At 45.9% G+C, this 13,029-nt stretch overlaps 1 protein-coding gene across 1 annotated transcript in view; it reads right to left on the reverse strand.

Annotated features, from left to right (window-relative positions):
- Positions 1-3,387: 3,387 nt before the first annotated feature.
- Positions 3,388-13,029, reverse strand: part of LOC142817248 (cell adhesion molecule DSCAM-like) — a 172,428-nt gene continuing 162,786 nt past the window's right edge. Inside the window, exons 4-7 of the mRNA XM_075894316.1 lie at positions 8,342-8,580; positions 6,646-6,807; positions 4,180-4,534; positions 3,388-3,661 (exon numbers count right to left, since the gene is read on the reverse strand). Coding sequence (XP_075750431.1) covers positions 3,531-3,661; positions 4,180-4,534; positions 6,646-6,807; positions 8,342-8,580 — 887 coding nt within the window. The 3' untranslated portion in view covers positions 3,388-3,530. The remainder of the gene's footprint in view (positions 3,662-4,179; positions 4,535-6,645; positions 6,808-8,341; positions 8,581-13,029) is intronic.

Genomic DNA, 13,029 nt, shown 5'->3' on the forward strand with positions numbered 1-13,029 from the left:
ACTCCTGCCAGAAAAATATTGAGTGACTTAATCAATTAGGAGTGACGCAGGGCATTCGTAACCTTTGTGCAATTTCCTTTACAAGATTTTCACAAGCTATTTCCCTTGCTCAGTTCAAATGTTCACAGCGCCACGTAAGTTTTGTTGCGACACATTTTGTCTAAAGAAATACTTGCGCGAGATGTAAGAATGCAGGGGAAAATTCTGAGAACTAACAACCCGCTGCATAAAGAACCACGTATATAGCCTTCTGCAGCGAAAGCCAAGCATTTAATGGAATTAGATGCGATTTTACATTCGAAAACCACGAGGAGACGCCGACGCCATGAGAGACTGCAGATGAGACGAAGTACAGGAGTACTCCTGAAACTTTCACCTCTTAGGGACCCCTCAACGTGTGCCTAAATCTAAGCACGTCAGCTTCTAGAGTTCCGCCCCCAAAGAAATGCGGCCGCTGCAGTCAGGATTCAATCCTGCGACCTTCGAACATAGAAATGTGGTAGCGCAAACAAACGGGACACAGAAAGAGTACGGCACAAGTAAGCGCTTGCTTGTGTCGTACTTTTACTTTGCCATGTTTGTTCGCGCTGCTACGTTTCCACTATTAATCTACACCGACTAGTACGCGCATAGAGCCATTTGAAATTTACCTCAGAGAAGCGAAACATTCAAGGGAGCCACCTGGAAGCCACGCGTCATTGAAACACCATGTTATTTTTCCCATTTACTAGTGCACGCAGCCTATACGTAATAAGAAATATCGAGAAAGGTCGCGCATCTGTGAATCTGATCATATCAAGAATGGTGGTGCTACCCTGCCGACGTATTGCCTTCGGTGATACTTAATAAAATCTGTCGACAAGTCCGCACGATTGCGCCGTGATAATTCTTCGCTCGCTAGCCCTGATCCCGAGTGTGACACGTAAGACGTTGACAGGAACAAGCGTGAACGTCGAATTCTTTTCTTTTTTTTTTTCAGCACATCGGTATTTCACACAGCTTTCACCTCGAAGCCGGCAAATGTCATTTGCCATGTTGACAAACATGAGAGATAAAATAAAGGCTGGCACTTAGCAAATCAAATGAGCGCCGCCAGTATGCACTATGAACACTTGTTCCAAGTTCCGTGGCAAAAACGTTGACCAGTAAAGCGATGCGAAAGAAAACGCAACATTAACTATATGGAGCAAATACTCGCATGCTCAGAGAATACAAGATGCCTAATTTCAAGCACGAGCATACATCTTCGACTGAGTCATCCCCACTGTTTTAAATCCTCGTACTGGAGTCCGGCAGTATTCTCGCTGTTCGCTCACATTTTTCTAACAAAGAACTGCTTGTTTTTCTACCGTGTATTTGTTCCGTAAGGCCCGAACATTTAGTACAGTTTCCAGAAAAGTGACGCAGTCAACACGCGAGACTTTAATTTGCCTTACCAATTCATACCTTAAGTTGTGTACCTGTGTAATGTTATTGAGCAGAAAAAAAAGCTAAATTGCCTTATTCTAAGTCAATCTTACAATAAAAAATGTTCTATAAAAGAAGAAATATTTTCCACAACACAAAAATATCATTAAAAAGTCACACATAAGCATTTGCGTCACAAGTACGCATCAAAATTACTGCAAAATTTGGAGATATAAAACATCTTATAGGTGGCAAACAACAAGTTAGTGTAACATATAAGTATTTTATGAACTTTGTGACAATAGTTTCATGTTAATAAGACAGCATGCTCAGAAAGCTGCACGTTCTGGCAGTAGAGTGAGAGCACCCGCGATGATGGTTCGACTTAACGGAAATCTTTTTTATGGGGCATTTGGCTTTTATCATAATTTTTGTGCATCATCACATAGCCACAATGATAATGTCTCTGACATTCAGCCATGGCAGGCACGTTTTTTATTGAAGCAAGTATTCAAAACATGGTCAGTAGTGCGACATGTGATCCATATTTGTGCGACTATGACCAGACAATGCTTACAATAACCATGTCACATGAATGAGTGCCGCGTTTCATTATGCGAATTCGCATCTGAGAATTATCTGTTATCGTTAACGCACATGTTCTACCACCTTACCTCATATCATTACCAGTCTGTCTTATTGTTACTACACGTATCGTTATAAATTCTTTATTCGAATCAGGCAAATGTTAATAGCTCTTGCACGCGTCGTCATTCGATGCGACAAGCGTTATTCAATATCGCTCGGCCTGTCCTTTTATTTTAAGCGAATAATAGCGCGACGAAAACAGGGCGGGAAAGAAAAGACAAACTAAATCGTTGTTTTCCGTTCCTGTTTTTGTCGCGCTATTATTCATTTAGAATGGAAGTGCACCATGTCGCTCAATTGTCTCTTCTGATGTCCTTTCATTGATATGCGTAAAATACCAGTCTTGCTATTTTTTCTCGTAAGTGATTATACCTTGAATTTGACAGATGAAGTGGTCCTACTAAGCATCTTTTTTTATGCATACAGTGATTTCATACAGCGACTTCAGCGGCTTTCTTTGCATACATATATATTTTACTCACCAATGTGTATTTGACAAGCATTCCCGTCTTAGAAGGTTAAAAATGCTTGGACTGAGTCTCTTCTTTTTTAACTCTATTGCTTCTATCACGAGTGAGATATTTTCATGTATATCCACCATTATGTAAGTGCCTCCGTTGTCTTCAAACATTGTGCTGCATACTCCGCACTTTACGGACTCAGGTCTTTCTGCGTCAGCGAGCAGGGCAAGGGCCGCATAAACTTCACCCACACACATACACACAAAAAAGCGTAACCACGGGACATTCTGCGCTCACCTCCTTCCAGTTTTGAAAATCAGACATTTGTGTTGAACTGGTGTGTTTTTTTGTTGTTGTTGTTCCCGCAACCTTTAAATGCGGTGTGTCGCTGAGTAACAAGTGCTTAAGTGGCAGAAAAGGAAGCCATGGGAGCGTTTTGTTGAAGATAAAGGTAATGTCGGAAAAGGGACTGTGTGTGTGGGGGGGTGCGTGTGTGGAGGTTCATGTCTCTTAACGTTGCAGGACAGACTGGGATCGTCCGAGAGGCCCTGTCACATCTCTCCGTCAGCGTTTTCTCTGCAGTCACCGGGTTTTCGTCCCTTGCACCTCACGGGGTGGCACTGCGATCGTGCTACCACGTCATCCGTCGGTTACAAGTACCTTGGCATCGAGGACAGAGCGTAAGCAAACAGGGTGAAGAAAGACTGACGGTCGCACTCCAACAGCGGTACACGGCCGAATGCACGCGCACATCACACACACGGGGAGCGATTAAGCAGTGCGCAGTCCTTTTTCTTTACAAGCACGGTGGATGCACAATCACGAGCATACTTGCCGTATGGGCGTCGGCGACGAAAGAAACCGTGGTCATGTCGTGTTATACAATGAGAGGCGCGCGGTCGTGACGGTTCACGGCTGGCTAGCATCGTTCCGCGCGGCGAAGGTGCAGGAGTGTCGTCGTTGGGTGATCTGTGTGGCGTGTCGACGTGCGGGAGGAGGCGACGTCCACTTTCATCACCTGTGGGCGCGCACAGTCCTCAAGGCCACCAATACCGCTAGCAGCACCACCACATCCGAGACGCACACCGACGGTCGGGCTGTGGAAGGGGGCGTGGAGTCGTGTTGAATGGCGGCAGGCTTCTCACCTAAAAGAAGAATAAAAGAGTACGGCGTGGCTCTTGAGGTCCCAAGCAGGTTTCCTTGAAGCTAGTTACAGTACACAGAGCTGTTAATTGCTCGGCGGTCTGCTTTTTACCAATATACAACAAAATTATTTGCGTTGCTTGCACGCGGTCGGTCTGTAGCTCCTGACTTTCGCATACGCAGCGCTTTTATGTACTCGTGAAAAAGTTTTAAAACGAAACCTAATATAGCTGCATTTCAACAGTTGACATGTTCAGTATTTCAAAACAAAAAAACGCCATGTAAATATAACACGTGAGAAGACAGGACTAAGTTTAATTTTACATAGGTTAATACGTCTGCAAGTCTGGAAGCATTCTGCTCCACCTCCATTCTTGTTAATACACTAGGCAGCCCAGTGCGTATTGATGATGCCTTCGCGGAGCAGTCGCCTGCCTCATAAGTACAAGATAGTAGCTGTGCGCTACCCGCTTGAATGTCAAACTATGCAACCGTCTCCGACGAGCAATGGGGTGATTACCATTGAGCACGAATACGGCGACGCTCGTCGCGTCTGCGTTCGACGGCCCGCAGGTGTAGTTGCCGGAGTCCGAGGGCACTGCGTCGTGCACCAGCAGGCGTGACACGGCGGCGTTCCGGCCGGCCTTACGCACCAGGATGTGGCTCTTGGCCGCCTCGTCGTAGTTGATCATGCGATCGTTGTGGTACCAGAACACGAACACGGGCGGCTCGGGACTCTGGCTGATCTCGCACGTCAAGTTGATGGTGGAACCCGTCTTCAGGAACAGCTGACCCGAGCTGGCTCCCACGATCTCGGCGCGAGCCACAAGCACTCGCAGGCGCACGAACAGGCTCATCTTCGGATCCGAGCTCACCTGCGTACGTTGATGCAGCGAAAAGTTGTGAGGGCAACCTCAATCGTGGCCCTCGATAAACGTGTTAATATAATCGTTTCTGACTCGTTCACTGCCGAGCTGTGCCATGGAGCCACACACACACTTTCTTACTTTTACCTTTTATGAACTGCTCAATCAACCGATCTTATCCCACGTAAATCATTTTACACTGTCCATGCTGGAGCAAACTTTGTGTATGCAAACGAAGGTAGGCCGTGAGTAGTCAAGGTCATCGTCCTTTAATTAACAACAACGACAAGTACAACAACAACAACGGCGACGACAACAACCACAACGACGACGACAACAACCACAACGACGACAACAACAACGACAACAACAAAGTGAAAGTCAGTGTTCATACCCACATGCCTTCCAAATATGCAAGTGACTGAAGCAGGTATAGCACCCATGTGGGCAGGGCAGCGAAGATGGGACAGGTGTCTTGACTTACGAGCTCGTGGCAGTGCAGGTGTACATCAAGTTGTCGCAAGGAGAGTACAAGTGCATTCTACAGTGCCTAGCTTACATCAAAGCACGCAGCGTGAAGGGTAAGCAGAACAATGTGATTAGGTAAACATATCTTCCGTGATAAATTCCATCTGACTAGAACAGCTAGTATTGGTAGTTTTTTGCTATGCATAAACATAGCCGCGGTATATGATCGCTTCTTATCCAAGCATATATACTTGCCTGGGGTTTGTTTTGACAAGCTGCGAAAATTATACTTAAAGCAAGATTGCTTACCCCATTAATTATTGAAAGGTCTTGTGCGTATGAGAAAAATTCTGGACCTCCTTAATATCGCTGCCTCAATAAAAGGTAGAGTATCTGCAGCAATGATGTAACTGCTTGAAATCTTCATCAATAACTTCACTACGCCTACGTATGTATAGGATAATGTGAATTGTATGCATATTCTGAAGTGCTTATTCATTTTTGTCCCCCATGCCTATATTCAAAATTCAACACGTTATCTAAATGTGCACCCTTATGTCATTAGAGAGTCATTATTGTTGATATTAGACAGTACTGAGTATACGGTACTGTTTATTAACAGTACCGTCTGCTATTTACGGTACTGCTTATTGACACAGATCTGAGCAGTAGAGTTAATCACTCAGCAAAAACGAAAGCATATGCTTGCAGTGAAGCTTGTTTTAAGAAACTGATGATATGTGTTTCGAGGAGTATTGATGAAAGGTCAAGAAAAGCGCAGTACACCATTGGTAGCCTGAACTACATGCCCATCAGGGCACTAGCTGTTACATTGTCATGCAGGATGTAATGCTACAAAACATTCAAGTAAGCATATCCAGTCGTGCAAAAGTTACAAAAGCAATTTAGAAGGCAAACACCAGTGTCGGCGCAGCTAGCTCCTACGCAAACAAACACTTACCATACCGTCCCTAAACGGAGGTGTTAGTAAACACAAAAGTCTGTTTTCTCTGAGCGCGATCATTGGTCCAGACACCACTTGTCACACAAGAGACACGCGAATGCGTGCACTGCAGTGACTAGAAGCACATGCGACTTTCACGTCTCTCGCTCGCTGGATTTCGTGCCGAGCGGCTGTGCCCCCGCGATCTCCCAAGACAGCGCAGCTCTGGTCGTCTGGGTTGGTCCTACGCCATCTCCTGACGCCGACAAGAACTCTCGCTGAGTGGTGCCCCATCCTCGGACTCCTGCGACTGTGTCCATCTTTCCCATCTTATCCCATTTCTGTTTGTGGGTCTCTCTGTCCCTGCCCCTATCTTTATTCCTATCCATTTTATTCCTGCCTATCCCTTTTAGTCCCCCTTACCCCCAACCCTCGTGAGTCACTGTTTAAGATTCGCACCATGATGCAGGCAATCACTGGCTCACTTTTCTCTTCTTTTCTCTCCTTTAACAATCACTTACACAAAATACTATCACGTCGGTCATCTGCTGCGATAGTTCATTAGGCTGAGCAAGTGACAGTTTTGTAGAATAAAACATTCTATAGGACCTTTACCCAATACGGCAAACGTAGAGAGGAAGACCTCCGTTTTCTTTTTGTTACGTACGCTTTTACGCGTTACGTAATCCATAAAGGTACATCATCTCACCTGGCACTCGTAGAGTCCCTGGTCATTTAGCTGAGCGTAGCGTATCTGCAGAGCCCAGTCGTTAGAGCGTTCTAGGTGGATGGCCTGAAAACGCGGGTCCTGGACATACGTGTCCAGGCCCACCGTCAGCACGTGCAGGTCTTTGCGCCTGATCCACGTTACCTGCATAAAAAGAAACAGTTCTCTGTCTGAGTTTTCAAAAACAAAATACAGAAGAAACTTCCAATAGTTTTGCCGAATTTACAATGTCAACTCAGAGCCAAATATTATGTTGCTGGCCCAAATTTTGAAAAAAAAAGGAAACACAACAATCAGCCCGGCAACACAAGCACAACATGAAAGTTGTGCGCACAGACTGCGACATAGGCGTCAGTGCATTTATAGATCACTAATATCTTTTCCTCTCTCTCTCTTTCTGTGTGTCAAACCCTTTCTCATTCCCCCAGCATAGGGTAGCAGTCCGACATGCGTCTGGTTAACCGACCTACCTTCACCCTTTTGTTTTCTTCCTTCCTAAGCCACAAAAGCTACCAAATTTTTACCCCCCCCCCCGCCATAAAACAGAAACAAATCACATTATGGGTGCGAAACAAACATGTACTATTTCCTAGTGCTAGCACATCTACTGCAACAAAAACTCGCCATCCTCCATGAAGTTGACTGATGTGTACAGAATGGAGTTTATCCGTTCAGCACATGCATTTCATATTACATATATATGCATTTCCGAGGAATAAGTCAATATGTTTGCACAGCGGCGTCCTTGTGTGTGCCCTTGCAAGGGTTTGTCCTCGTGCTTCCAAGTGCGCAGCCACCATCGATCATCTAAACAAATAGCAGCGGCGCATACGTACGACTGCATTCGTGGATGCTCGTTAGAAATTGCGTGCAACTGGCCATGACGATGCCAACCACGAGAGTAAGTACGCCTAAGTGAAATTCCTATGCAATGCATTCTAATTTGATGCGGTAAAGAAAATACTCACAGGGTCTCTTACGCATTCTCCTATGACAACTAGAAGTTCGAAGCCACCACTTTCTATTTTTTATCAGTCCATGCAACGATCCTCGCCCCCATGCATGCTTGAAATATTTCTGAACCTGGCGTGGTTTCGCCCTGCCTCCAAGATCAAGAGTATTGCGTGGTTTCTGCACCACACCTGGTTTTACATAGCCTCCATGATCAGTCCACATTTGACCAAGAGACAATGTCACGCGATGACGTCCCAGTGACGCCGTAATCTCATCACAATAATGTCACAACAACGTCAAAAAATTTGTCAATCCGCGACATCGTGACCACTTCACATCTAGACGTCATGACGTGATTAATTTTTGCATCAGTAGCGTCGACACCACCAACGGAGGTGTCAGGCTACTGATGCATTTGCATGTTTGATGACGCACCTAAACGCCCGACCGCGCGTACGCGTTGCAGCGAGTCAGCGCGTGGTTAGTTCACGTAACGTAAGTTCACGTCAGCGCATGGATAGTTCACGTCACGTAAGTGCATGTCAGCGCGTGGTCAGTGCCACGCAATCTTCGTAAGGAGAAAGAGGGCTGGCAGTTTGTCGTAGCCACTCACCCGGTCTCTCCATATATGGAGTAAGGCACGGCGCTGCGGCAAAAGCCGCGCGCTGCCACGCTGCAACGCGTACGTGTTGGCTGGCTTTAAAGCTGTCGCATGAAGACTCACCGTCTTGTCGCCCAGGTTGTTGACCATGCAGCTGAGGTACACGGTCTGTCCCAGCTGCGTGGTGACGTTACGCGGCGTTGCGGGGTCGAAAGACGGCGCCGTGTGTCCCGCGAACGGCCAGTAGTCCGGCGAACCGACGTAGCCCAGTTGCTGCTGCTGCGGTGGCGCCGATTTGAGGATGCGCGCTGGCTCGGCGCCGTCCAGCCGCAGTGTCCGCGGCGGCTTAGCCCACGGGGTCTCTGCGAAAGCAAAGAAAAGATAATTATGCAATCATGAACGACTAAATAAACCGAGAAATTTGGGGAAAATATGCGGCACGAAAATGGGACGCCCAAAAGCGCACGTACAAGCAGAGTGAAGCGCAGAACAAGAAGAAAGACAATGTCTGGCCCTAACGTTGAAATGAAAAGAGTGTCCCGCTCTGCTTGTGCTGGCATGCACGCTACTTCATTTTTGCACACAGTCATGTCCGCATATACAGAAAAAAAGAACAGCAGTGAGTTCGATATATCTTGTGGTTAGTACAACACTTCTAAAGAATTCGCGGTATTTTCGCAGTCAATTTTAGAGGACACGTAAGCTTCACTGCAATATTTTACAATAATGCATAGAAGGTGGCTTCACGGCAATCCACAAAGACCATGTTGTTGTTGTTGTTGTTGTTAATGTTGTTGTTGTTTTTGCTGCTGCTGCTGCTGTTGTTGTTGTTGTTGTTGTTGTTGTTGTTGTGGTTGTTGTTGTTGTTGTTGTTGTTGTTGTTGTTGTCGTCGTCGTCGTCGTCATCGTCTTTCTTTTTTTTTGCGCCGTTTAGTGTTGGACGTGAGGAAAGTAATATATTCAGCGAAGTCAGTTCTGCGCGAAACAGTATGGTATCGTCTTTAAAAAGCGTTTCTCACACATTTTCCTACGCAGCTGTGCCAACTTCTCGGGCGCCGGGAGCCTCGATAGTGCGTGTTGATCGCAACATTAAACTAATACTTTACTCATGATGGTTCAGCAAACTGGGAGCGCGGAGATGAACACAGACACAAAGAGGAGGCACACAGCACGAGTGCCCCCTCTTGGCTTTGTGTCTGTGTTTACCCCCGCGCTCCCCGTTCGCTGAACCATGATGAATTACCAACTAGCTCACCTTTCCATCCTATTGTAATACTTTACTCAGCATGCTTCTTGCAATGCATGGTTACTGTACGCAGCGGCGACACAGAAGACTTCTTTTTTTTTCTGTACGTTTGTCTTTGTAGGTTCTCTCCAGCTTTGCGGAGAAGTGCAGCTTCTTCCATCTCACTAACAAAGGGAGCGGAGGATAAAAAAGAAGCGATCGGCAACCACGCACAACGGGCCAACCGGTGCGACAACCAGGAATCACGGCAGGAAGCATGTGTTGGCAACATGTATAGTTGAACACGGGGCCCTTCTAATGACACCACCTGCTCTCCCAAGTGCACGCGAGAAAGTCCGCTTTCGTTAGGAAGCGGCCACTCCTTAAGTGACAGAGCCAACCTTCTCGGGCGTTTCCCACTGCCTTTCACGTTATGCCAAAACCGCGGTCTGATCATGAGAGGCGTCGTAGTGGTCGGGCTTCGGAAACATTTACCATGTGGCGTTGTTTAACGCACATTACGCAGGCCTTCATCACATCAATCAAAATGCAGCCACCATTTCGCCTCCACGGAGTTGCGATTACCGCAACGGGGATCGAATCCTCAGCCTTCGGGTCAGCATGCCGAGAGCCGCAACCACTGCACTACCTTGGCGGGCTCCGGCTTCCTGGGGTTCGATATGTAGTGTTAGGGCTGTTTTTGTTCTAAGAAGCCGAACAATTTCCCATACATTGATGTTAGGCATAGCCGCATTCAGAAATAGTTCAATTTACCCGCGTTAGATATAGTTGATCTGATTGATATCGGGGGTTTAACGTCCCGAAACCACCATATGATTATGAGAGACGCCATATAGTGGAGGGCTCCAGAAATTTAGACCATCTGGGGTTCTTTAACGCGGACCCAAATCTGAGCACACGAGCCTACAGCGATTTCGCCTCCATCGAAACGCTCAATATATTTGGATTTGACCATAATAAACTGCGTCTGCCGACATTCATCTCAAATATACGTGGTATGTCAGTCTACTTTTGTTACTCGACATGCATCTCGGTGTTTTTGCGCTGGTTGTATTCATGAAACTGGCGGCAACAAACTTTCTATAGAAGTTCATGGGGCCAGTCTTTGTGGTAAGTATACAATCCTGTTCGATGAAAAAAAAAGAGCCAACGCAAAAATAATACAACGTGCAAGTAAGTTTGGCTATACGCGGAGGTGGACGCATGCACTAATGTAACGGCTCGGCAATCTGGTTATGGACCGGCAAGACGGCGCAAAAATGCAAAAAATGAAAAAAGCTCAAAATTTAGCCATACAACGTAACGAATAAGAAAGTTTGAAAAGCACGAGCAAATGAGGCTCCGCAAAGATGACGCAAAACGTACGCTTTCGACATTGTGTTAAAAAGTGGGAGTTGTGCCCCCGAGGCTCCTGAGGAACGCTATTAAGCCACGGCTGTCCTGGTTAAACGACGGCGGCTGTTCGGCAAATGTACTGCACAATGACCGAAACGCATGCTTCCATTAACGCGAGACAGGACGAACGAACCAACGATGCGAGAGCTTAAGGTGCGACTTTCCACCTCGTGAACACTGACAGAGAAGCAACGGTAGAACCCGATATGGGGCTTTTCCGTCGGAAGCCGCCACCAAACCAGCACCATTACGTCCCGTCCAAATGGTTGTGCCTAGAAAATACAGCGGATAGTTGTGTGCCTTCGTTCCGGTCTCCTCAGTCATGCATGAAAAAAAAAAAAACGGAGAAATCGCTTTAGCTGGCTGGACGAAACAGTGTGTCGTTAGCGATGCGCTACGCTGTGAAGAATAGTGAGAACAGCGAGCGGTAGCTGTTGTGCCGATGGTAAGCACCTCGAGCACCGTTCTTTCCGACACGTGCTGAATTAGACCTTGTTCGGCGTAATTCGGTGGCTGTGAGAGCCGTGCGGGATGAAGTCGTGCATGTCATGACTGTTCGCGAACATTACACATAGAACAAATTTGCCATGTTAACGAATAAGAATCGCTTCGAATATGGACGCACATTTTTCCCAGACCGAGAGCTTTCAGCTGCTTCGGGACGCTGAAGCTATACGAATCCATTAGCGCATTAGAATACTGCGAGTCGTTTAGTGTGCATATTTTTTTTTATTCAACAGTACTGTCTGCCCCATTCGAGATCATTGCAGGAGGAACACATTTTAGAGTGTCGCCTAATAAAAGAGAACAAAATAAAATTTGGATAATACACTCAAAACTATTTAGAACAAGACTACATTAAAACTGTTGCAATAACTATACAACAGCGTCCACAGAAAGCCACAGGATCATGATCAGTAAAAAATGTAAGTATATCGCACGATAATGCGCCTTTCCAGATACGTTCATATAAAATAGGAAAGAAAGAAAAAAAAGAGACTCCTTCAGTCGCGGCCAATACATTTAGGTACAGTATGTGAATTATTAAAACATTACTTTTATGAACGTTACTAGAAAAAGAATATTCAGAAAAAAAAAACGGTCCAGAAAAGCGCAACAGCTTAAACAAAAGAGAAAAATTTGAGTACTTCGCACAACTATCGGCATCTTCAAATACGTACATGTAAGCAAAAAAAAAAAAAACTCATTAGTCGCAGCCGATGCAATTAACTACATAAGCACAATATTACGATACACTCTTGCATTCGCGTTTACGAAAAAAAAAATGCTGACTTACTGTTGGGATAATAACACTGCACAGTAAAGTATAATTTCTAGGAGAAAAAACACGACGAACAGAATGGCTTCTGCATCTGCGTGGTCATCAGCACCTTTTACAATGGTGTTACACAATAGTTTATGTACTTGAAATTAGTTATCGTTTTACCTAATTCATTCTATTATCTAATTTCCAGAGAAAATTAAGCCAAGAAAATCCAAGGCACTGTTCTTGTTGGTTGAGTATTCAGCTAATGTTTGCTAGGGTCTGCGTCATAGAGGCCTTTGTGGGTGTTTAATGAGATTAACTTAGTGGCGTCAACCTTAATTTCGCCATTCAAACATTAAAATTGGGTCTTTATTCTCGCCATCATTGCTCTGTTTTCTATGATTAGTAATTCGGCTTTCATCGAAAGTTATGTTGGTGAATCAGTATACGATTGTATTAAATACACAGCGGATCGTTTTGCGTTGCACGCCTTCCAGATGAGATAAGCGGTTTCATAGTAATGCCCCGCCGCGGTGGTCTAGTGGCTAAGGTAATCGGCTGCTGGCCCACAGGTCGCGGGTTCGAATCCCGGCTGCGGCGGCTGCGTTTCCGATCGAGGCGGAAATGTTGTGAGGCGGAAAAAAGCACGAAACGCGGAGGTACCGTGAGTTCCTCTTATTTGATTAGGAGTCATCGAGCGCGTCTTTGTATCACGCAGTTTGCGGAGCATGCTGAAACAAATGCGTTGTCCGCGCGTATACACGCGTGGACAACAGACGCGAGAACCACTGTCTTCGCGCGAACGATTGCCAATTTGTAATGCCCAGCATGCCACGCTAGGTTGATGCTTAAGAAGAAGATTGCCTGTGGTTCTTCATTCAGATTTTCATATGCTTATACACG

This window comes from Rhipicephalus microplus, chromosome 1 (assembly GCF_043290135.1).
Source record: "Rhipicephalus microplus isolate Deutch F79 chromosome 1, USDA_Rmic, whole genome shotgun sequence".
Lineage (NCBI taxonomy): Eukaryota > Metazoa > Arthropoda > Arachnida > Ixodida > Ixodidae > Rhipicephalus > Rhipicephalus microplus.